The sequence below is a fragment of the Lycorma delicatula genome, chromosome 1, assembly GCF_047948215.1.
Source record: "Lycorma delicatula isolate Av1 chromosome 1, ASM4794821v1, whole genome shotgun sequence".
Classification (NCBI taxonomy): domain Eukaryota; kingdom Metazoa; phylum Arthropoda; class Insecta; order Hemiptera; family Fulgoridae; genus Lycorma; species Lycorma delicatula.
In genome coordinates this window covers 103,777,479-103,802,607 of record NC_134455.1, presented here as the reverse complement: position 1 = coordinate 103,802,607, position 25,129 = coordinate 103,777,479, and the positions used below count along the sequence as shown (strand labels likewise).

The following is a 25,129-nucleotide window of genomic DNA, read 5'->3' as shown; positions in this document are numbered from 1 at the left end:
AAAAGGGTTTATTCAGAAGAGGATCGTAAAGCAAGATCATTAAGAATGACTAAATATTGGGAAAAAGTAAAAGCTAAGAACTTAAAGGCCAAAAGATCGGCAAAAAAGACTTGAATTATTTTGACTAAAGTGGACCTTTGCGGCCTTAAAAGTAAAAAAAAAAAAAAATTATAGAATATGCATTATAAGCAATATTGCTTAATATATTGAGATACTGTAATGTGAGATTCACATAGTTTTCTGAAAATTGTATTGAGATTTTAATGTGCTTTTTTTCTAGAAAACACATTAGTCTGTGTTGTTTGGTGTCTTTTTTACAACAATTTCTATTATTATGAAAAAATGATAATGCTCTTATATAATTTTTAAACAATATTTATTTTTTAATTTTAACAATTTTTTAAAGCTATAAGGAAATTTGTGCATTCAAAAGCTTTTTAGAGCTATTGGGTATAGCCCACCAGGCTGGTCTAGTGGTTAACTCAACATCACAAATCAGCTGCTTTCGAAGTCGAGAGTTCTAAGGTTCAAATCCTAGTAAAGGTTTTTTCTCTTATACAGATTTGAATACTAGATCATGGTTACCAGTGTTATTTGGTGGTTGGGTTTCAATTAATCACATACCTCAGGAATGATCAACCTGAAACTGTGTAAGACTGTACTTCATTTACATTCATACATATCATCCTCCGTCGCCCTCTGAAATAATATCGTTTGGTGGTGTCCCGGAGGCTAAACAGAAAAAAAAGTAGTTGGTTCATCAGTTAGTAAAATATTTCAATTTAATTGAAAGGCTACACAAATTATTAAAAAAGATGTTAACTAAATAATTACTACTTTAAGAATTAACTAAAATAGTATGGGGATACTAATTACAATATTCAAATTTTTATTCATACATAAAATCTAAGATTATAAAAATATTAAATTTACTAACTAAATTTAATAAAAACAACATATTAAATTTAACTGTAAATGCTGAAATGTTTGCATTTTTTAAAAATTATAATAAAAATTATATAATAATAAATTTCTGAAAGGAAATAAATATTCTTCTTAATATATTTCTTTAAACAATGAGAGGTTATTTTCAATAGATTTTTTGAAATAGGAACGTTTTTTCCATTTAAATGTTTTTATTTGGAAATGATGACATAATGCTTTATGAGTATTTATTGTCTATAAACTAGAAATTGAAGAATCTTAAAAAAAAATCTTTGTCTAGTTAGTCCTGAAGGGAAAGGTCTTTAATTATTTTGTAATAATTAAAGCTTTCTTAAAGTGATGTAATCGTTATTGAAATAGCTGTGGTTTAGTAATCATGAACCAGTTATTATTAATCAGCTTATACCACTAAGAAACAAAATTAAGTTTTTTATGGCACAAGGTTCGAAATATGTGATCCTAATAGAACTTTTCACACTGAATTCAAATATATGTAAAAAGATTTTTTCTCCAATCACCATTTTTTTTTTTATAGGAGGGTAAACTTTGAAAAAATTATTAGAATTTACATGCATGCAGGAAACAATTCAACTTCCCTAAAATGTGTTAGCTGTTTTCCTTTTGCATTTGTCATTTAGAACATCCCTGTTTAATATCCAATAATAATATGCGAGCATTCTTGCACTTCATTCGTATTGGTACCTGTTTTTCATTACTGAGATATGTTGGTAGAAGCTTTTTCTCTGCTCATAACTAAATGGCACCAAGATTGTCCAGAAAGAAATTCAGATTTAAAGTCAAGAAATGAAGTTTTAGATACATTACACCCCATATATCTGTTATAATTCATTCACAGTGTCACAATAGTTCAGGGATTTATGATATCCTTAAAAGTTTTGCACAACAATTTTAAATGACCTCCATGCTGTCTTTTCAACTTTGCTTAACATTTCTTTGAATTGTCTGTCATATCAAGTTCTTTGGCTAATCAAACTTCATATTTGGAGACCCATAAAAAACCCTTACTTTATTTTTAACATCCTATAACACGAGGAAATTTTTTTTTAAATAATGGGATCCAGTACTATTTTATCCACCAATTTAAAGTTTTTGATAAGCTCTAATTTTATGTAGAGTGGAAGCAGAATTATTATTTTTGAGAACTTGTGAAGGATGTGTAATATTTTTCTGTCCAAGCTTAACTCATTCATCTTTTGGTCATTCCTTCCTGATATAATGATTGTCTTGTCCCTGTTATTCTATTCTCACTAGAAACAACAAAATTCAGTATAGCCAAGCTTATTAATAACGCAATAATTTTTAAATCACAACACAAAGGCTAATGATATTTGTACTAAACCGGCCACAGAGGCCGGCTTTTAATTCACCTTGAATTATCAGATGAGGATTATAGGAAGAGGATTCTAGTTTAAAAGTAGGATCATCTTGTTCCTCATGTCAGAATTCAATGGCTACCTCATATTCAGATTCATCTTCTAAAGTTAAGTATGTTGGAAGATGCAGTAGGCAAATCCTCACCATTAGGCCCTGGCCTTATAACAGATGATAAATTACATGTTTGAATTTACCACTTACTTTTTTTATCTTTGTAATGCAGAAATAACAGTACAACAAATAGTATTGTGGTTAATACCACATCATCAGTATAAATTCATTAGAAATTGAATCGTATTCAAATAAAAACATCTTCGATGAATGGGGACATAATGATGAACTGGTTTTTAAGCTTAGATCATAGAATGGGAAGGTAACATAGGAAAGTCATACTATTCTTGGACAATGAAAAATCCTATTTTAGCTTAGAAAATGTAAAATTTATATTTATTCCCTTATATACTACTGCAGTATGTCAACCTCCACAAACTTCATACGTCCACAAACTTCAATTATGACATTGAAAATCTTACTGAACCAAATGAAGATTCTGTGGAATAAAATGAATTTACTTACAGAACTTACTAAACTATTTGGAAACTACAAAGTTTCCAAACGTCTTCACAAATGAGCTGATTTGGAAGTCAACAATTCCAGCATTCTAATTCTACTTTTGTACAGATTTGAATACTAGATCGTGGATAGCGGTGTTCTTTGGTGGTTGGGTTTCAATTAACCACACATCTCTGAAATGGTCGATCTGAGACTGTACAAGACTACACTTCACTTACACTCATACATATCATCCTCATTCATCCTCTGAAGTAATACCAGATGGTAATTCCCAGAGGCTAAATAGGAAAAAGGAAGTATAGTACAGTAATTTTTTTCTCTTATTTTATTGAATGATTACAGTAGTACAGTATTATTTTTTTATTAAAATATGAACATAGAGAACAGTGTTTTATTTTCAGAAAAACAATTTAAAAAAAACTTCATTTTTTATAGTCATTTTAATTAGCAACTATTTTTTGTTAATTTTAATTTACATGAAATAAATATGCAATACTGTTCTATTCAAATTGTTGTTTTATGCTGTACGATAAGTGAACATAATGCTGTGTTCACATTTTTCTGAATAGCGGATGTCTGTAAGTAACAGACAGATTGTTTTTTTTCCTGAGCCATGTCTGATATTGGGAACTTTTACTGTAACCAGTATTTAGAATTCTGCAAAAGCAAAACTTTTTGTTTTTAAACTTTTTTAAACTGTGAGTGATAGAAAAATTCTAATTGCATTTTTTAATTCAACATAAAAAATTACAATAAAAATTTTATGTGTCAGAAGCTATGATTATTAGTGTAGTTGGACGTGATTGTATTTCTCCCGTAGATTTATTCATTAACAGTGTTAAGAAACCAGTTTCTGAACTTCAGTTGACTGAAAATGTCTGTATTAAAATATTAGTTTTAAAGATTGATACATATTCATTTTTTCAAATAATATTTATCATCTTTATTCCAGTGAATAATATGACAGTAGAATGTGATGATTTCTTGGTGATTATTTTAAATCAAAAGAGAGAAGCAGATGACCAGCAAAAAGCAGTTTCAGCCAGAAGTGTACGTATAAAGGAAGAAGAAAAAGTCTGCCAGCATTTAGCAGATATTGCTTTGGCAGATCTGCAGGAGGCAATGCCTGCTCTTGAAGAAGCAATGTTGGTTGGTTGAAAATAAATCCTTAGTCACACAAAAATTATTTTTAATGATTATTAATCCTTAGTCACAATAATAAGTAACAAAAAGTTACTATTATTTTGTTAATTTATTTTTTTTCACAGATACTACAATATGTGATATTGTATTTAATTTTTCTCTTAGTCTTTAAAAAATGTTTTTAATTTTATAATTGATTTTTCTTCATTTGTGTGAGTCGCTACCAGAGAAAAGAGGAGAAGGACATTACAGTATGTAAGATTAAAATTAGTAGAATTTTTTTGTAATTAATACTGTGTCTTATGTGTGACAGTAACATATTGTAATCATAGATGATCTTCTTTTCATCTGCTATTTTAGGAGAATTTGTCTGGGAATTATATATGTACTATACCAAAACATAATGAAACTAGTAATAAAAATACCCACTGTCAGTAATAAGTACTAAAAATCTCAGTTAAATGTGCTATCAGCTAATTTGTTTCAGTATTTTGGATATTTTCAACAGTTCGAAATGATGACTTTTATACACTCAACTTATACCATATTAGTTTGTTCTGTGTGCATGTAAATGTTGGCATTTGTAATTTACATTTACATCCTTGGTTATTTATTGTATCATCATTATTTCAACTGTTGTTGAACCACTGCAGGATGAAGGTCTCTTCAGCACGTTTCCAATCAATATGGTTTTGTGCTCTCTTCTACCAATTCAATCCAATGTACTTTATAATATTGTCAATCCAACAAGCCTTTGGTCTTTTTTGTGGACGTTTAATATCTAGTGGTATCCATTCAAGTGCTAATTTAGTCCATCTGCCAACAGTTCTATTTGCTACATGACCTGCCCACTGCTATTTTAATTCTTCAACTTTCATGATGATATATATCATGTACTTTATCTATTCTCTGATCCATTTACAGGTCTTCCGATCCTGTCTGGTAACTCCAAGTGTACATTATTCCATATTTTTTTGTGCAACTTCTGAAGTGATTGAATGGTTAATGAAAGTTTCACTTCCAAAGTTAAGGATCAGCAGGATGCAGTGATTGAAACTTTCTTTTTAAGGCAAAAGGGGTACTTGAAAATGATGTTAAGTCTTCCAAATGCCTGCCACCCAAACTAAACTCATCGTTCAACTTCTTTGATTGAATCACCCTCAATTGTCATCTGTTGGGCAAGATATATGTAGTAATCTACCTTTAAAATTCTTCTTCAGAGACAAAATCTTTCTTTCATCAAATTTTGGTGTCAGCCACCTCCACTTCCTGTAAGTGTCTTCGTAATTTTTCTGGTACTTGTGAGAAGAGAACTACATCATCTGTGACTCTCATTTGGTTTAGATATGCATAATTTATTCATATGCCTTTCTCCTCTTCTTCCCATTCCAGCTTTCTTAATACCTCCTTAAGGCAGGCAGGCTGGAAAGAGCATGGGTGTTACAGTTTCGCATGGTTATACATCTCTTTGTGTATGTATATATATATATATATATATATATACGAAATAAGATATATTATATATATTATTATTATGCTTTTACGGCCAACATGGGACCACTTAAGTCAATTTTAGTTGGATCTTTTCTGAGAAAAGCGTGTTATTTTACTCTTCCGAGCTGCCCAGTATTTCTTCATCTGTTCATATCTTGCTTTCTTTTCTTCATCCATAAACCCCCTCTTTGTTGTATTTTGTCGTTTGTCTGTCTTTTGTTTAAATCTAATGCTTTTGTCTTTTAGCTTTGTAATTTTTCCAGTTTTATTCTGTAGGTCAGTCAGGGAAATTCCCAATTCTTTCATATCTTCTCTAATTTCTTTGATCCATCCTACTTCTAGCTTTTGGAACCAGAGCTTTTCAATGATATTTCTTGACAGTCTTGTTTCCAGTGTCCTTATGAGATGACCAAAGAAAGAGATTCTTTTTTTCCACATAGTATCAATAACAGGCTCTATTTCTCGATACACCACCTCATTTGGCACAATCCACCATTGGCCTTCTTTTTGGTGTTTTTTATTGATACACGTTCTGACAATTCTCCTCTCTATTTTCAAAATTTTATCAATTTGGTTTTTCTGAGTGATTTTGAAAAGGGTCTCCCTTTCATAGGTGACTTCTGGCTGAACTACAGTTTTATAATGTTTAAGTTTTGTTTTAGCAGAAAGGCATTTTTTGTTATATGTTGACCAAGTTAATTTTTGGGATTTAATCATTTTATTTGTCCTGTTTTGCAATGTCACTTTTTCATTTAAATTATAAGTTATTATTTCCCCTAGATGTTTAAATTTTTTTACCATTTCAATTTTCTGATTGTTTACTGTAATGTGCTCTATTACCAGAAGATCTATGGCCTTTAGTTCAGTTTTTCGAAAGAAATATGAAGCCCTATCTTTTGTGCTAGGTTTTTAAGGCTCATGATTTGTGTTTTGGCTTATTGAATATTATTTGCTAAAAGAGTGAGGTCATCTGCAAATCCTAGGCAATTTAGTGTGATGACATTTTTCTTAGTACCCATTTTTATATTTTTGGGATTTATTTCATACCATTTTCTCATGACAAATTCGAGGGCGCAGTTAAAAAGGAGTGGTGGGAGGCCGTCTCCTTGCCTCAATCCAGTTTTTATGTAGAAGGGTTGAGAGAGTTCACCTCTGAATTTCACTCTGGACTGGGTATTGGTTAAAGTTAATTTTATCATGTTTACGAGTTTAGGGTGAAGGCCCAGGTTTCTCAGAATATTCAGCATGGATGGTCGGTGTATACAATCATAGGCCCTTTTAAAGTCGACGAAGGTGATTATTAGTTGCTTTTTCCGTCTTTTATATAAATTCATCATAAGTTTTAGGGATATTATTTGCTCCGGGCAACCTCTCCATGGCCTAAATCCCCCTTGGTATTCCCCAAGTTCCAGTTCAAGTTGGTCTTTGCATCGGTTGTATATGATTCTCGACAGGATTTTGTATGCGCAATCCAGGAGAGATATGCCTCTGTAGTTTTCCGGATTAGTTTTATCCCCTTTTTTATGTTATGAATGAATGAGGGCTGTGGTCCAGTGTTCTGGAAGTTTTTCTTCGTTCCATATTTTCACGAGGCATAGATGTAGGGAAGTTTTGACTGAAAAAACTGATGAGTGTTTCCAGAGTTCTGCGAAAAGCTGGTCTTCTCCGCTTGCTTTGTAGTTTTTTATTTCATTTAAGACTGCGAGAACTTCTTGAATTGTTGGCGGGTTGATATTTACCGGTGAAGTTTTAACTGGAGTTTCAGTGTCAATCTCAAAAAGCTCTGGGGGTCGTCATAGTTGAGGAGTCTATTGAAGGTTTCTGCCAAAATTTCAGCGTGTTCTTTATTGGTGTGGGCCATATTTCCTTTTTTTCCTCTCAGCATAAGGGTGGGTGGTTCATATCTTTGAAGAGCCTGACCAAAAATTTTATAATAGTCTCAGGAGTTAGTTTTCTTGGAACTTTCTTCTATTAGCTGAATCAAGTTTTTTGGGCTTGTCGTTTGGTTCCTCTTATAATTTTCTGAGTTATTTTCCTTTGTTTGGTTAATTCATGGTTAGATTCTTCAGTTTTCTGGGTTTGGTGGTTGATCCAAGCCCGGTGTCGGTCTTTGAATGCTTTGTCACATTCTTCATTCCACCATTGGTGTTTTTTCTTGGGTTTATAGGGGCTAGTTCTTCAGCTATTTCTTTCAATTGGGATGTCAGTTCTTTTAAATTATTAGTTAATTTGATTTTTTTTTTTGTTTCGTCAAAGATGGCATTGTTTATTAATTTATGTGGATCATAAGCTCTTTTGTTTTTAGGTTGGGAGTTTTTCTTTTTATGCGGGGTGAATTTTATTTTAACTTTAATTAAGTAATGGTCCAATCCAGTATCTGTTCCTCTCAAGACTTTAACATTATAAATCTCCTTGTGATAATTCCGATCCATTCAAACATGATCGAGTTGCCATCCCCCTTTTTTCCAATCTGGGTGTTTCCAAGTCTTCAATTTGTTTTGGTTTTCTCATAAAATAGGTGGATTTTGAGATCATATTATGGTTTCTGCAAAATTCGACAAGTCTTTGGCTGTTTTTGTTAGTTTTCTTCTGGGCAGGCCATTTTCCAATAATATCATGATATCTTCGTTCTTTACAAAGTTGGGCATTAAAGTCCCCTATTAAAATCTTGGTGTGAGTCTTATTTATGTTGTTTGCAGTTTGGTCAAGAAGTTCCCAGAATTTATCCATCTCTTCTCTATCTTTTTTAAGATTAGTTTTGTCATTGGTGGGAGCATGGACATTTATTATGGTGTAGAATTTATTGGCTGATTTTAGGGTTAAGGTTGAATTAGGATTTTTTGAATATTAGGATTTTTTGTTTGTCCATTATGTCTGTTGGAGTTTTAGTTTGCCGGTTTGAGTTAGAGAATTAATGTTGTGAGTGGCAATGTAGTTTATTTGCTTGTGTTTTATCCTCAATTTTGAAGTTGTGTTGTTTTGGGGTGTTTCCAAATGCTCCAATTCGTTGTAATCTTTTAAGCAGCTGCTCACCGGATCCGAGTGCAGCCTTCTCTGGTATTTACCGGACGGTGGATTTTTTTTAAAGGACCTTCCATATTTGACTTTCAAAGGCAAGTCAGCCTTGGGTGGGAATAAATTCCCGAGTTACAACTCTGGATGTGATCCAGAGAGGTGATTCCGATTTAGTTCACCAGTAGAAATCTCCACATTTCTAACTGGTTATCCAGATGAACCAACGTGGAGGCGCGAATCAATTTTCTTAATTGAGATTTTAAGTATGGAGAAAAGTTTAAATCGGTTCTGGAATCATTTCGTCCATATATATATGGTTATTTTTACCTGATTTAAGAACAGAAATGGGGACAAATGTAACCAGTAAAAATATATCATTATACTAAAAGATATACTACATTATAATGAAATATGATGAATGTAAAATCTACTATGATGATGAAAGTTCAAGGGGAGTTTTAGTCTTCTCTTGACTGGGGTGATTTTTCTACCTGTAAAAAAATCGATTAAGAAAGAAATAGCAACCCGATCAAAGGTTCAATATTATGGTGGACCACATTTGCTGTTCTACATTATGACTCACACCTCTTCTTACCTTTCTTCTTAACTTTACATTATTCAAAAAAAAAAAAAAAAATATATATATATATATATATATAACATAACACTAATAATAACATTTTGTAAAACTCCAGTCATACTAAATTTAATATTCACCATTCATATATGCACTAATCTCGTACACCTTTGAACACCTCTGCCACCATTGTGGGAGACAGGCAATGGCAGGAAATAAGGGTTTGGGTGTGGGGCTGAAGTACAATGACAACTATGTATTCTCTTCAGGAACTCTTAGTCGGTGGCTAACAAGACTTTATTGAAATTATGCGATCCTAGCAACCCTGTAATTAATAAACTACATGCTTTAAAAAAAATCCTACAAAAAAATAAGAAATGAAAATTAGTTACGATTTTGAATTTTCAGACATTAAATGGGAAAGTTTGGATAGTTGCTCAGGAGAAAGAAAGTCATGATTGACATGTCTGAATAATAAGTAGATTGAAGTAATGATCTAGTTAAAGAAGATAAACTGAAGAAGTGGCTGAGAGACTACTTTTTTGGGCTACTAACCACAGTGAAGCAGAAGAACAACTATGAGGTAAAAAAGAGGAAGATTTACTACCTAAAGAGAGAAAAAAATTTAAAACTCTACCTTCCAGAAAGTAAGCAGAAAGAAGTTCAGGGGAGAACCATGATGTGTTTATCTGTTAATTATTTTTTTAATGTTCTTGAGAGAAACCGTGAACCAGATTGGAAAGGAGGCCTTGGAAAGGAACAGCAGTTTTTAAGGTCCAGATGATCAGTAGAGCAGTAGTAATAGACAATTATGATGAGGCAGTTGCAAGCGCATGCTGGTGACCTTATAATCAGGAAGGCTGTCATATAGTGTGTGCAGATGTACTGTATTAAGTGTAAAAATAGCAGAAGAAAAATCATATATGTAACAGAGCAATACCTTAAAACAGGAAACTTTGCTTCTCGTCCTTTTTATTTATACCAATGATGAACAAAATTTGATGATACTAGGGAAGATGGAGAAGGAATATTGATCTAGTAGATTATTTCAATAATGATTGACCCAATATAACTGTCAGAGTTATGGAATGAGATTTAATGTTTGATTATAAATTAAAAGCATGATGTATACCTGTATTAAAAGCACGATCAATACCTGAAAGATTAGATGAATTTACTTTTAGAATAGCTGAGAAATTTTAAACAATTGTTATCAACCAAGTTTCTAAGAAGTAAAGTAGATGGCTAGGAAGTTAGAAGAGAGTAAGGTGATTGTATGTATTCATGATAAAGGAATTAGATTTGGAGCAGGGATTTCTGGAAGAAAGAAAGTTTTCAAAATCAAATTTCTGATGAATGCAATTGAAATTTTAATAATAGAATGGATGAGAAATGAAAAAGTCAGGAATTTTATAATAAAGGATAAGCTTAAGAATAAGGATAAGCTTTACAATTAAGGACAGCTTAAAATAGCAGTCCAGGATAAAATTTTATAACCTTGCAAAAAAAAATAGAGGAAAGAGGGATACATAACTAGCAGGGTACATGAAATGGAAGTGGGGAAGAGACCAAGGGATATGGTATTTGAAGATGGGGCAAAAGAATGTACACAACACAGAGGAGAGTAGAAGGAATTGATGTGGAGGGTGTTATGTTACAAGCTGACCCAATCAGAGTTATGATCAGTTTTGTTCTTATTAATTTTCACTTTAATTATGTTGGTAAACTGTAATACAATATTACAACTTTGTTGAAAGTTATTTATTGAAAATTCCTTTTTTGATTTGATTTTAAGTATTGGAAGTTGTGTAATGTTGAGCTTTGCCTCAGTTTTTGAATACTTCTACCTTGTCTAGGCTCTGGAAGCATTAAATAAAAAGGATATAACAGAGATACGATCCTATGGTAGACCTCCAGCAAGAGTGGAAATGGTAATGGAAGCTGTGATGATATTAAAAGGAGTAGAACCAACATGGGCTGAAGCTAAACGTCAACTTGGTGATGTTAACTTTTTAAATCAGGTCAGTTTTTAACTTTTTGTGATTGTTTATTTTCTTTTATAACTGTATTGCTTGTAAAAGAACTTTATTGTTTTGAAATGTAACCACTGTTTCATCTAACAATATTTTGGAGAGGTTTCATTATTTGAAAAATAAATCATAGTAATCATGATTTAAAAATCAATTAATAGATTTTTTCCTCTGCCACAATTATTGACCTTAATTATTATAAAACCATATTATTTCACCCCTTTGAGCGTCAATTTAATTAGCCAAAGTGAGAATAGTGTCAGAACAGTTATCTGACCCATGACTCCAAAGAAAATGTAGAAATACAAAATTAACAATGGAATTTTTAGCAACATACTAAAAGGCCAGCATTTTTATAAATATTCCTTCTAATATTCTCCAAAGACAAATACACTAGTTTCCAAACATCTGTAAATTCTCAAGTGTTTTTCTCTTATAAATCTTTGTTAAGAGGTGCAATATGTCACATACTAATTATTACATAAATATATAAAATAATTATATATATATATATATATATATATATATATATATATATATATATATATATATATATATAATTAATTCATTTGAAGAAGATTTTCAATTTATATCATGATTTTTACCCTAACAACATAAATGTATAATAGGATCTAAAATTTTATAACTGGTATAGTTCTTGGAAAGCACCTTATGCTGTTGACTTGGCCATAATTTACTTAATGTAAGATTTGTTGATTCATTCATATTGTATCACTCTCTACAATGAAAGTAATTATTTATTTTATGAATTTATCAAACTATGCTTAAATGAAAAATAATTCATTTTAAAGCAGTTGGTTATGTAGTGTAAAAAATTTTAAATCACTTTATGCTATGTTTAGGATTACTGTACTGTGTGGTTTGGCTGCATTTTTTTCAGCTGAAGGATTTTGATAAAGATCATATATCAGATAAGACACTGAAAAAGATTGCAGTGTATACATCAAATGAAGAATTTGAACCTGATAAAGTAGGCATTGTTTCTGTTGCTGCTAAATCTCTTTGTTTATGGGTACGAGCTATTGAAAAGTATGGTAAAGTATACAGGTAAGATTGTATGTGTTTTTTTATATGACTGTTTTTTTCATTAGTATGTTAAAGGGAAGAAAATTAGCTTATTCTAGAATTATTTTTTCTTAAGAGTAGTAGTAGCTTTTGAAATGTGGTTAATACCACATGTTAAAAATCAGATAGGTTATTAAAAAGTAAGATATGAAAAATAAAGTGCGAAACTTGTGGAAAAATCATAAAAGAAACTTGAATGATAAGTTGAAATTTATTTTATTTTAAGAATAAATATTTTGCCATATTTTCTATTTTGTAATAAAGTATTATATTGGGGATAATTCATTTGAAGGAAGATCATGTTTAGAACACAAAACAAAAATTCAGGTTGTAGTAAACATTAAAATATTTTCTCAGAATAGAAAGGAATGAAGAATACCTATTGAATAGATAGTTAAATTATTATTACTGTCACTGTAGGAATAGTCTTTTTTAAATATCCTTCTAATGCAATTTCTTTCCCGATACTTAATTCTTACCAGTTTAAGTATGTTGTGATGTTTATTATAGATTATAATGTTAATTAAATTACATGTAAAAAGTGTACTGTTTAATTTTAAGACCGAACTGAAAATTTTGATGGCAAACAAAATCAAATTTAAACTACATCGAAACTCTCAATTTAAATAAATGTTTATTACGGATTAAAAAATCATTATAAAGAACCCTAAATTAAACAAAATTAGGAAGCTGTTTTTGATATATAATAAGAGTCATTTTTATATGCAATATGAGTACAGTTAAAAGCATATTGAAATTAATAAAAAATCATATTTTAAAATTTTGATTTGGTATAGTTTGTGATCAGAAGTATTAATTTTGTATAACTTTTACCACTTTTGACTACCAAGAGCAACAACAGAATTATTAAATGTCTTTCTGCTAATAGGATTGTAGCTCCAAAGAAAGCAAAACTAGATGAAGCTTTGAAATCTCTACATGAAAAGCAGGCAGCATTAGCAGAAGCTATGGCAAAGTTAGAAGAACTGCAACGCTTGTTAGAAAAATTAAGGAAAGATTATGAAGAAAAACTTGCAATGAAAGAAGAACTAAGACAAAAGGTATGGCTAAGATGTACTATAATAATTTGTGGCTATGTTAGTCATAGTGCCCTACCTATGTTGTCTCCCCACACACTCATAATACGCTAGTATACATACCACACATGCCCCTTTTTTCAAAATGTTATTTTTAGCTTACTATTTATATGTTTATAATGCAAATTTAATGAATGATATATCAGTTTTTAAGAAAAAAATGTAAATATTTGAAGGTGGTGTTAACTTTATTTTAATGATAAATATGGAGACAAAGTCTTTTAAAGGTAGATTTTATTTTTCATAATTTTATAAAAAAAAATTAATTTACACTACTTGCCTGCCTACCTTTGTAACCTCCATGGCATATGGAAATTATATACGTAGTATATTCATCTATCATTAAGAAAATGTAATTGTGTGCCATATTTTTATTTCTGGAATAAGTAAATAACAGTTCTATTTATAAAAGCTGTTTTTATTATATAAATTAATAGTAATTAAAAAACTTTCTATAATTAAACAGTAGAATAATTAATAATATAACAACAAATGTTCTTTTATGATAAGTTTTATACAGGTATACAAAATCTTACATAATTAAATTTTAATATACTTTTCTCTGTCTTATCTTTTATTTTATTTATTATAGGCAGAGTTACTTAGATTAAAATTAGAACGAGCTGGGCAACTTCTAAGTGGCTTGTCTGGTGAGAGAGTGAGGTGGGAACAAACTGTAGCAGATTTAGATCGTCAGTTTGATTTTCTTCCTGGAGATTGCCTTCTTGGGACGGCATTTGTTTCATACATGGGCCCATTTTTATCTCAATACAGAGAAAGACTTATGACTACTTGGAAAGAAACGGTACTTTATTTTTCAGTTCTCTTATTTATTTTTGTAATATAATAAAATTGTTTATTATATGATTGTGTTGAATTTATAAAACTTCATTAACACAAATTAATTGCATCCTATAACAGCTTCAAAAACTTATTGATCAAGCAGCTGTACATTTGGATGTCCTGCATGAGTATATATGAACATCTGGAATTCACACACCATTTCAAGAATGGTATATATAAGTATGGAATTATGTATAGGTTTCTATTGTGTTACCTTCATATATGAATATTATCCAGTGGAACATTCAAGATCTTCAATCTCACATTGAGGACATTAGAGTATTGATCCATGCTCAAGAACCTCTAATAATGTGCTTCTAAGTAACATTCAGGGGCTATTTCTGTGAGAGGTACGACTGTTTTATTGATAAAGAAAGTGGTGGGGTTGCTATCTTCATTCAAGACTAGGTTATCAGGTACAAGGATACCACTAGCTGCCCACATCAGTCACCATAAAAATCTCTATCCCTTTTCATCTGCAATATGTACATATCTCTCATCAAACTCCAAGTTCGTTGCACAAGATATACAAAATCTCCTCATCCAAATACCATCACTGTCGACAATAGTGGGAGATGTTAATGCCCACCATATTTCATGGGGCTCAACAATCTGTTCCCCTTGAGGAATTATACTTAAATGCTGGGATTATACTTAAATGCAATAAATACTATGGTAATTAATTAAAATAAACAACATGCATGGGGATGTATTTGTGTGTAAATATATATTTATGTGTATATTTGTGCAGTTACTTACCTTCATCTTTAATAAAAATAAAAAAATGTTTTTTTTCTTTTTAATGAGCACTTGTACCATAATAATGATGAGTGCATTCATTATATATGTAAATTGTTAGAGATTCTGTTTAATAATTAGTTTTTTAGCGAAATTTTCAAAATAAAATCTTCACCTTTACTGTCTGTGATCAGAATCTGTCTTAATTTATTTTTTTGTAGTAAAAAGCGTTTTGACATTCAGTTGACAAAGGAATATAAATTATGCTTCAAATTTGTATGTTAGCATCATCAACATAAGGCTAAAGACAACCTGATATGAAACAAATCATTCTTGCAAATATAGCCATTCTCAAAAATTACAAGTATCCTGGCTTCTGGGTTAGATGGCAAATTTCACTTATTTTGATGATAAAACAATGCCTGGAATGTTGAGGAAATAGCATTCTGGAAAATAAAGGGTGCTAAATAAACTAAAAATACTCCTCAAAGCTTTCTTTCTTTTTCCTGTTTATCCTCTGGTAATTACCTTTCAGATAATACTTCAGAGGATGAATGAGGATTATATGTATGAGTGTAAATGAAGTATAGTCTTGTACAGTCTCAGTTCGACCACTCCTGAGATGTGTGGTCAATTGAAATCCAACCACCAAAGAACACCAGTATCCACCATCTAGTATTCAAATCCGTGTAAAAATAACTGACTTTACTAGGACTTGAATGCTGGAACTCTCGACTTCCAAATCAGTTGATTTAGGAAAACATGTTCACCACTAGACCAAGCCAGTGGGTTACTCCTCAAAGCTACATTTAATATCTTTACTCTAGATCATCACAGAGTTAAAACAGTGCTTGTTATTGTTTAGTGCATAGCTAATAACCACAATTCAAGTAATTCATACTAGTGAAAATTTACAATAAAAAAAAAAATAATAAGATGTGAGTCATATACCAAACATACTAAGGAAAGAGGTGGGAAGTTAAATAATATACCTGTTGTCATTACCACTGATTTGATCAGTGCAAAAGCCCATCAAAAAGGTGTTGACATTCAACCTTACAAAATTGCGCTTCTGGTCACCAGTTCCATTGGTTGGTTTTCCTATGTAATAGCTATAAATATGACTAGTACAGAAAGTGTAAAACAAAAACATAAATATTCTTTCTGTTGTATCATGAAGCAATATACTATATTTATCATTTGTTCTAATTTAAACTTATAATTTTGGTATTAGAATGTGAAAATCTTTGGCATAGCTGCCAAACCTTGGCACATTGAATAAACCCTCTGCTTCAGCATTTCATAAGTTTTCATCTTTTTTAATATGCACTTTTTAGAAGATAACCATAATTCAGGTTGATTATTGTTTAATTATTTGTCAACAGATCTCTGAAACTGAAGTTGAGTGTTCACCAAGGTTTGATTTAATAGCTTTTCTGGTGGACCCAACTACTATAAGGGAGTGGAATATTCAAGGTCTTCCTTCAGATTCATTCAGCACAGAAAATGGTATTATTGTTACTATGGGGTCTCGTTGGCCTTTGGTTATTGATCCACAATGTCAAGCATGGAGGTGGATTAAAAACAAAGAAGGACCAATGGTGATTATAACAATATAAAGCAAACTACTGTTATTTTATAAGTTTTATTATGCATATGCATTTTTTAAAAGATTGTTTTTAGTTAGTTTAAGGTATAAAATTATACAAATAAGGTTGTAAGATTTTTTTGTTAGAATACTTTCATGTACTTCTGTCAGATAAATATGGTTATAGAAATTTACACCAATGATCTAAGCAGGGTGATTTATTTTAGCGTTCCTTTGTAGTTGGTTTCAGAATTTAAATGTTCAGTATTCCTCACCAGTGCAGTAAATTTTATGCTGAATTCTATGTCACACTTGTGAACCCTCATAATTTCATTGATACGATGTGTCAATTTCTGCTGAGATTCTGTTATCTAGAAATCCCAGGCAATTAGATTCAATGTAGCTACTAAGGAAGCTTGAATTCAGATGTTCATTATCAAATGTGTTACCTTACCTGACTGAATGAATGCCTAAGGTAAAATAGAATGAGTGGTTGATAATTCTCAACAGTTAGTTGTACCACATTAAAGCTAGTTTATTACTCTGGTAATTATCAGCGTAAGACAGTTACTGTAAAGAAGTATTCTTTTTTTTTTACAGAGTTAAGCTACGGATCACTGCTGTCTCCTGGTGATTTTGAATACTGTGTGTGCCACTCCTGTATAAAAATATGACACATTTTCCTTCATTGTGTTATACTCAACACTATCAAATTCCCTTTCAATTTATTTTAATTGTGCTTGTTTTTACTTAGACATATTTTTTTTACTTGCCCACGTGATGGATACTTTACTCATTTTATTTGATGGTAAAATAAATACGTTGACATATATAGGTAGAGTCCATGTTCAACCCCCTATTTTTTATTTAGTTTGTGTGCATTGCTGCTTGAAAATTTTTTTTTTTTGTGAAATTATCATTTTTTTCACAAGTATTGTAGAATCTATTGCCCTTATTTTTCCAATGGTAATCTTCCTAGTTGTTGACTCATAACAGTTTTAAAAATCATGCAACTTTATTTTCCTAAAACAATGTGTAATTTTACAACCTTTTTGAACACTTTGGAGGTTAAAATAGTCTTTCAGTGAATATTATAATGTACAAAAAGTTATTTTTTACTATTGGGATATTATTGCATTTGGAAGCAGCTGTCACTAGTCTGTACCTGACAGCACCTGTGACAAAACTTTTAATCACAACAATTTGTGATGAACGACATCTTTTAAGAAAGTTACTGAAACTCTGCTGTAAAGACATTTTAACCTGAGATGAGACTTATTGGAAATTTATTGTTAGAAGACTTTTTCACTGATAACAATTCTGCATGACTGTTATCCTCTACATCAAAGTGCCCATTTTGCCGTAATTACTTTTTAACTAGTTACCATAGTCTATATTATTCTTTTGAAAAAACTTTGGACTGATACAAACAAAAATAACTGTGGTAGCCTTAGAATTCAATTACATTTTCTTAGCAGATGAAATTTGTAGAATTTTTAGTAGTGAAATTTGTAAAATAATTTTCTCCATGCCCCTGTAAGCATCTCCTTTTTTTAACAGGACTGTCTCATGAGAGGCTGTCTGTGTTATTGCAGGCATTAAGCCAACAGATTCTTGACACTGAACGTAAGCAATATTATATTTCCAAGAAGGATAATCTTCTTACTCCAGAACATATGTGGGAGATTGAGGACCAAGGTTCTGCATCTTGGCAGGCCAGGACTCTCCTACTGGTTATTACATGCATGGTATATTCCCAACTGACTGATTTGTGTGTGGTTAGGTGGATTTCCCCCAATTGGTACATTACACAATTCCTTTCTGGGCATGGTGCCTTTAGGGGAAGTTCAGCTAGATTTCGTTTAATAGATTCGGGCCTGTGCTCGGATTGTGGGGTTGACGACATAGTGGACCATGTCCTCTATGTCTGTCCCCGGTTCGAGGCTTAACGTACCAGAGTAGTTAAGGAACTTGAGAGGGTTAACTCCTTTCTGGATCTCTGAGTTATAATTGAAAGGTCTGTGGAGAATGGTTGATGGTGACCGGTTTCCTCCTTTTTCTTGCATTATGTAGGTCGGCTGAAGGTGATTAAATGGAGTAGGTTCCTGGGTGGCTAGGGTCTCAGCCGGGACATTTGATTGGTCGGAGGTAGGCGTATTGGCAGCGAGTCTTGGTCAGTTTGGTTAGTACAGCAAGTTGAATGGCGGAGGAGCCGTTGTCGGCATGGGGGGTAACCCCACTACCGAGGGCATGGTAGTCATGTAGGGCATGTTGATAAACATGTGCTCATCTACAAGAGTTTTTCTGTATTAAGTATTCACCCAAAATTCATTTGTTAAGTAGAAAAAATTTTACTTTAAGTTTCTTCAATTATTTTAACACAATATTTACTGTCTTGAATTGTTTTATTTTTGTCCACAAATTCTTTAATTACAAAGTTTTATTAATTTTTTATTATGGATATATTATCACCTCTGGCCATTATAACTTGTGTTTCTTTCTTTGCTCTTCACAGGGGTTAGTAGTCTTAGACCTTAATCAACCCAATTATCTGAAAATGTTAGAACAAGCTATTACGAATGGAACTCCGGTATTGATTCAGAATGTCTCTGAAGTCCTGGATCCTTCATTAACTCCTGTCCTACAGAAAAACATTGTTATGCAAGGTTAGTGGTTGAATGCATTCTATATAGTAAATTACTACATTAATTTACAATTCACATCCTTTTTTTATTGCATTTTATATAATTTTAAAAATTATTTTCTATGAATTGCTTTGTTCATTTGCAACCTACTTTAAGTTATTTTATTAGTAAATGTGAAATTTATTACTAACTAAATTGCTAGCATTTGATGTAGTACAAACATAGGAGCTCCTGACAATTATTTTAAATTTTTGGGATAGACTAAACCTGGGTGGATCTACAGGTCTCTATTTTTAGATTTCAGCTTCCTTAATTTGAAATCAGTTAGATTTTGGTTGCATTCTAAAAATGGCATAATAAATTTTCAAAATAAAAATTACCATTCCTATGCTTCCATAAATTCCATTTTGAAAGTGTTCATTTGTATGTCAGTTTTTGTTGATAATATTAAATCTATGGAATATTTACTGGTTTCAAAAAGAGATAAAAGCCTAAAAAATCACGATTTACAATGAAAAGCTATCATCACTTTGTTATTCCTACAATAAATAAAGGTACTTAACTTAATAAAGTTCAAGGATTATTCAGTAATTAAAGAGATTGTATAAATAAATAAATATTATTAATTCAGTGACTATAAAACTATCACTAATTTTAAACATAATCCCTTAACTGTAAGGTGGATATTAAACACCTCCAAACCCAACTTTTTAATTTTTTTTGCCTTCAATCATTTGACTGGTCTGATGCAACTCTCCAAAATTCCCTATCTAGTGCCAGTTGTTTCATTTTGATACACACCCTACATCCTACATCCCTAATAATTAGTTTTACATATTCCAAGTGTTGCCTGCCTGCACAATTTTTCCCATCTACCTGTCCTTTCAATATCAAAGTGAATATTCCAGGATGCCTTAATATGTGGCTTAGACGTCTGTCTTGTCTTTTAACTATACTTTTCCAAATGCTTTATTCTTCATCAATCTGCCACAACACTTCATCATTTGGAAGTTTCACTTCCATATAAAACTGTGCTTCAAACATATACTTTCATAAATGTTTTCCTTACATTTAAATTTGATGTAAGCAAATTATATTTCTGACTGAAAGCTTGTTTCACCTGTGCTATTTACCATTTTATACCGCTCCTGTTTTGTCCTTTAGTAATTCTACTTCCTAAATAACAGAATTCTTCAACCTCTATAATCTTTTCACTTCCTATTTTTATATTCAGTGGTCCATCTACATTATTTCTACTACATTTCATTACTTTCATTTTATTCATGTTTTCATGCGGTAGTTCTTGTGTAGAATTTCATCCATGCACAGCTATTCATTGTTTCTTCTAAATCTTTTTTACTCTCAGCTAGAATTACTGTAGCATCAGTAGTGTAACAGTACACCTTGTACTGTTACTCCAGATCTAAATTGTTCTTTAACATCATTAACTGCTAGTTTTAAGTAAAGATTAAAAAGTAATGGGGATAGAGAACATCCTTGTCGAACTTCCTTACTTGTTACAGTTTCTTTTATGTTCTTTGACTAATACTCTTGCTGTTTGTTTCCTGTAAATGTTAGCAATTGCTCTTCTATATCTATACTTGAACCCTAAATTTTTTAAAATGTTGAACATTTGATATTCCAGTCTACGTTATTCTCCTTCTACTATTAATCTGAGGCCTAAAATTGCTTCTCTTGTCCCTATACTTATCCTGAAACCAAACTGGCCTTCTCCTAACACTTCTTCCACTCTCCTCTCAATTCTTCTATACAGAATTCTAATTAAGATTTTTGATTCATGGCTAGTTAAGCTAATTTTTCTGTATTCTTCACATTTATCTGCTCCTGCTTTCTTTGATATCATGACAATAATATTCTTTTTGAAGTCTGACAGAATTTCCCCTTTTTCGTAAATATTACACACCAGGTTTTATAATCTATCTATGACTTCCTCACCTGCACTGTGCAGTAATTCTACAGATATCCCATCTATCCCAGGAGCCTTTCTGCCATTCAAATCTTTTAATGCTCTATTAAATTCAGATATCCGTATTGTATCTCCCTTTTCATCCTCTTTGACTTCCTCTTCTTGCTCTATAACTCTAGTTTCTAACTAATTTCCTCCGTGTAACTCTTCAATATATTCCACCCACCTATCGACCTTTTCTTTCGTACTATAAATTGGTATACCCTCTTTATTTAACACATTGTTAGATTTTAATTTATGTACCACAAAAATTTCCGTAACTTTTCTGTATGCTCTGTCTATTTTATCAATGATCATTTCTCTTTCCACTTCTGAACACTTTTCCACTCTTCTTTTGCTAATTTGCACTTCCTGTTTTAGTACTTCTTAATTGTCAATAATTCCTTTTACCTTCTTCATCACTAGCATTCATGTACTTTCTATGTTCATCTATCAGCTACAACATATATCTTCTGATACCCAAGTTTTTCTCCTAGTTGTCTTTGTTTTACCTATGTTCACTTCTGCTGATTAAACAATTTCCTTTTTAACATTCTACCATTCTTCTTCTATTTTTTCTACCTTATTATTTTTACTCAGACCTCTTGCAATGTCCTCCTCAAAAATTTTCTTTACCTCTTCTTCCTCAAGCTTCTCTAAATTCACCAATCATGTGACACCTTTTCTTCAGGTTTTTAAACCCCAATCTACCTTTCATTATCACTAAATTGTGGTTGCTATCAATATCTGCTCCAGGATATGCTTTGCAGCGAGGAGTTGATTTCTAAATTTGTTTAACCTGATAATCTATCTGATACCTTGCAGTATCACCAGGCCTTTTCCATGAGTATATTCTTCTATTATGATTTTTAAACTGAGTGTTGGCAATTACTAAATTATACTTCGTACAAAACTCAATAAGTCAGTCAGCTCTTTCATTTCTTTTGCCCAACCCATATTCACCCACAATATTTCCTTCCTTGCCCTTCCCCATGCTTGGATTCCTATCTCCAACTATTATCAACTTTTCATCCCCTTTATGTGTAATTGCTTCGTCAATTTCTTTTCGTATACACACTCTACCTCATCCTCTTCATGGATGCTTGTAGGCATATAGATGTTAACAATTGTTGTAGGCTTAGGTTTTGATTTTATCCTTATTACAATGATTTTATCGCTAACCTTTTTGAAATACTCTACTCTCTTCCCTGTCTTCATGTTCATTACAAAACCTATTCCGGCCTGCCCTATATTTGACGCTGAGTTAATTATTCCAAAATCACCTGACCTAAAGTCAACTAACTCTTCTCACCAAACCTTGCTAATTCCTGCTACATCTACATTTAACCTATCAATTTCCTTCTTTCAATTTTCTAATCTACCAACTTTTTATAGACTCCTAATATTCCATGCTCCAACTCGTAGAATGTTAATTTTTAATTTTATGGTGACCCCTTCCTTAATAGTCCCCACCAGGAGATCCGAACAGGTGAGTAGTTTGCCTCCAAAATATTTTACCAAGGAAGGCATCTCCATCTTTATTACATGAAAATACAGAGAGCTATATTTTCTTGGAAAAAAGGACAGCCGTAGTTTTCAATTGCTTTCAGTTGTATAGTACTCAGAAGATTGACTGATGTTGATGTGACACTCAAACCCCCTCACCATCTGCAAGGTCTCATGATTCATAGAGGGAGAACTTTTGGATAGCTACCCCATGTCTTTGAGCGGTACGAGGAGGACATTATCATGCAGAAGAATTATGCCTTTTATAGAACCCCAGGAAATTTCCCCATTGTATCACTTCATTTTCTACTTTTCACATTAGTGCTCACTCTTGAGAGTACATTGTTCTTCCAAATAATCATAATAAATTGAGCCATCATAGTTCCAAATCACTTTACAAGCTGATGTGTGAGTTTTGAACTTTTCCGTGGTGCAAATTCTGATGTTTCCATTCCATACTTTGACAGTTAGATTCCGGATCAAAATATTGAATCACAAGTTATGAAATCTAAAATAAAATTGCCTTTCACTAAAAACCACACATTAAGTTCCATATTAGTTTAAATGTGAATCAGGTGACTGATTTTATGTCTCTGAATTTAACTTGAACACACTTTGCTGTAATTCAGAATGGACAGTGCCAATACTGGCACTACAAATTTCAGCAATTTCCTCAAATCTATTTCAGTGTAATATTTTCTACAATTCTTGGGCATTTTGTAAAGAATAATCTAATTTTAACACAAATATAATTTTTTCTGTACTTCCTCAATCAAGAGAAATAGACTTCACAGCAAAACAATGGTAATGGAATGAAAATATTCTGGTTGTACTGCTTGGCATAGATTTAATAATTTAACAGTTTCTTGTGGACAAAGCAAACCAAACAAACTCCTAATTTTTCATGATAAATGATTGTTATGATAATATAATTATAAATATAATAATTATTCTCACTAACATTTGTGTTTATCCCTCATCTTCAAAATCTTAATAAAAAAAATACTGTTATTTAAAGGCATCAGATAAATCATCAGTCTTCGTAACCAATAGAAAGTCCTGGAATCTTCAGTTTAAAATGAAAGTTGAAGTAACCAGAGTAAAACTATGTCAAACATTTTCTTGGGAGAAGAACAAATATTTCAGTAACTAAATTTCATAAGTCTTTTCTTAGTGTAAAATCTTAAACAGAACTTGCAAGATTAATTTTTCATTTGTTGGTAAGTCTTCTACATGTTCTGAAAAATGAATCTGGAGATAATGTTCCTTTTTTCGTTATTTTGTTCTTAATTATATTTCTTCCTTTTGTCTTCCAGTTTAATAGTAAGAATTTAGCCTTTTCTTTTTTACTCAACTTAGCTCCAGATGAGTAACTTGAGCACAGATTATTATAGAAAAGGTAGGCATCTTTTTTGATCGATTTTTTTCTTACAATACATTTTGTGTGAGAAAATTGGCATTTTATTAACATGTTTGCATTTTCTGATGTCAATGGAATTTTCTTCAGATACGGTCTTCATTTTTAAATGAAGTTTTCAGTTAAGGCGTTACTATACTTAAGATCCTACTAAACTTGTATGCTGTACACCTTCAGACAACTAGTTATACTGGTATGTCTCCAAACAGCCATTATTATTATTATTTTTTATCTAAATTCTTCTGAATGCTTCATCCAATAAAGACAGATAATCTTACTTTAACTGCCAAGTGAATGCTATTTGATTGCATTATTCGTCAGATGATTATTATCAGACTCTGTATCACTCTAACTTGCTAGTCTTCATAATTCATCCTTCCCTTTTCTAGAATAATAAAAGGAATAGTGTTTAAAAGAGCTTATAATGAACAAGTCTCTTCCTGGATCCAAGAAGTTCTTTTTTTCTGATGTTTTGACTGAATATTTTTTTGTTCACTCTATTTTTTCACTACAAAACAGGTTTATTTGATTTTTTAATGATGTTAAGTTTCATTTTGCACCATATACTAAACTTCAATTACGTACCTGAAAAATTATAATTAAAAAATTAAATTTGAGTTTATAAACAGATTTTTTAATACCATTTATAAGATTCATTGAAACTTAAATATGCTCAACCTTGATATAAAGCTTAATTACAAATACATTATTTGGCATATGATTTTGTAACCAAGATACAACTATATATTTGATTGAAAAAGCATGATTTCAGTCCTTTCCTCTTCCCAAAAATCTGTAGCTATTTGTTAAAAATATAGGTCCTTCTTATTTAAAGTATTATTTTAAACTTGTGTTCATAATGTATTCAAGGGGCATGTTTGTGTGTATGCTTTACAGATAATGTAACATCCTGCAGAGTGTGGAATAGTCAACCAACTGATTTGATCATGTAAAGACCAAGAGATCCTTTAATAAGGATATCGGTGATGCTGCAAATTTTTCATAAGTTCTTAGTGAAAGATTTGAATATTTCTTTATCAGATTAATGTATATGATTTTTTGTTGATATCC

General features: G+C 31.5%; 1 protein-coding gene across 1 annotated transcript in view; it reads left to right on the top strand.

Annotated features, from left to right (window-relative positions):
• Positions 1-25,129, top strand: part of kl-2 (dynein heavy chain 2, axonemal kl-2) — a 408,181-nt gene that overhangs the window by 273,758 nt on the left and 109,294 nt on the right. The window contains exons 59-65 of the mRNA XM_075354141.1: positions 3,866-4,062; positions 10,999-11,163; positions 12,074-12,240; positions 13,148-13,319; positions 13,948-14,160; positions 16,322-16,537; positions 19,040-19,190. Of these exons, the coding sequence (XP_075210256.1) occupies positions 3,866-4,062; positions 10,999-11,163; positions 12,074-12,240; positions 13,148-13,319; positions 13,948-14,160; positions 16,322-16,537; positions 19,040-19,190 (1,281 nt within the window). The remainder of the gene's footprint in view (positions 1-3,865; positions 4,063-10,998; positions 11,164-12,073; positions 12,241-13,147; positions 13,320-13,947; positions 14,161-16,321; positions 16,538-19,039; positions 19,191-25,129) is intronic.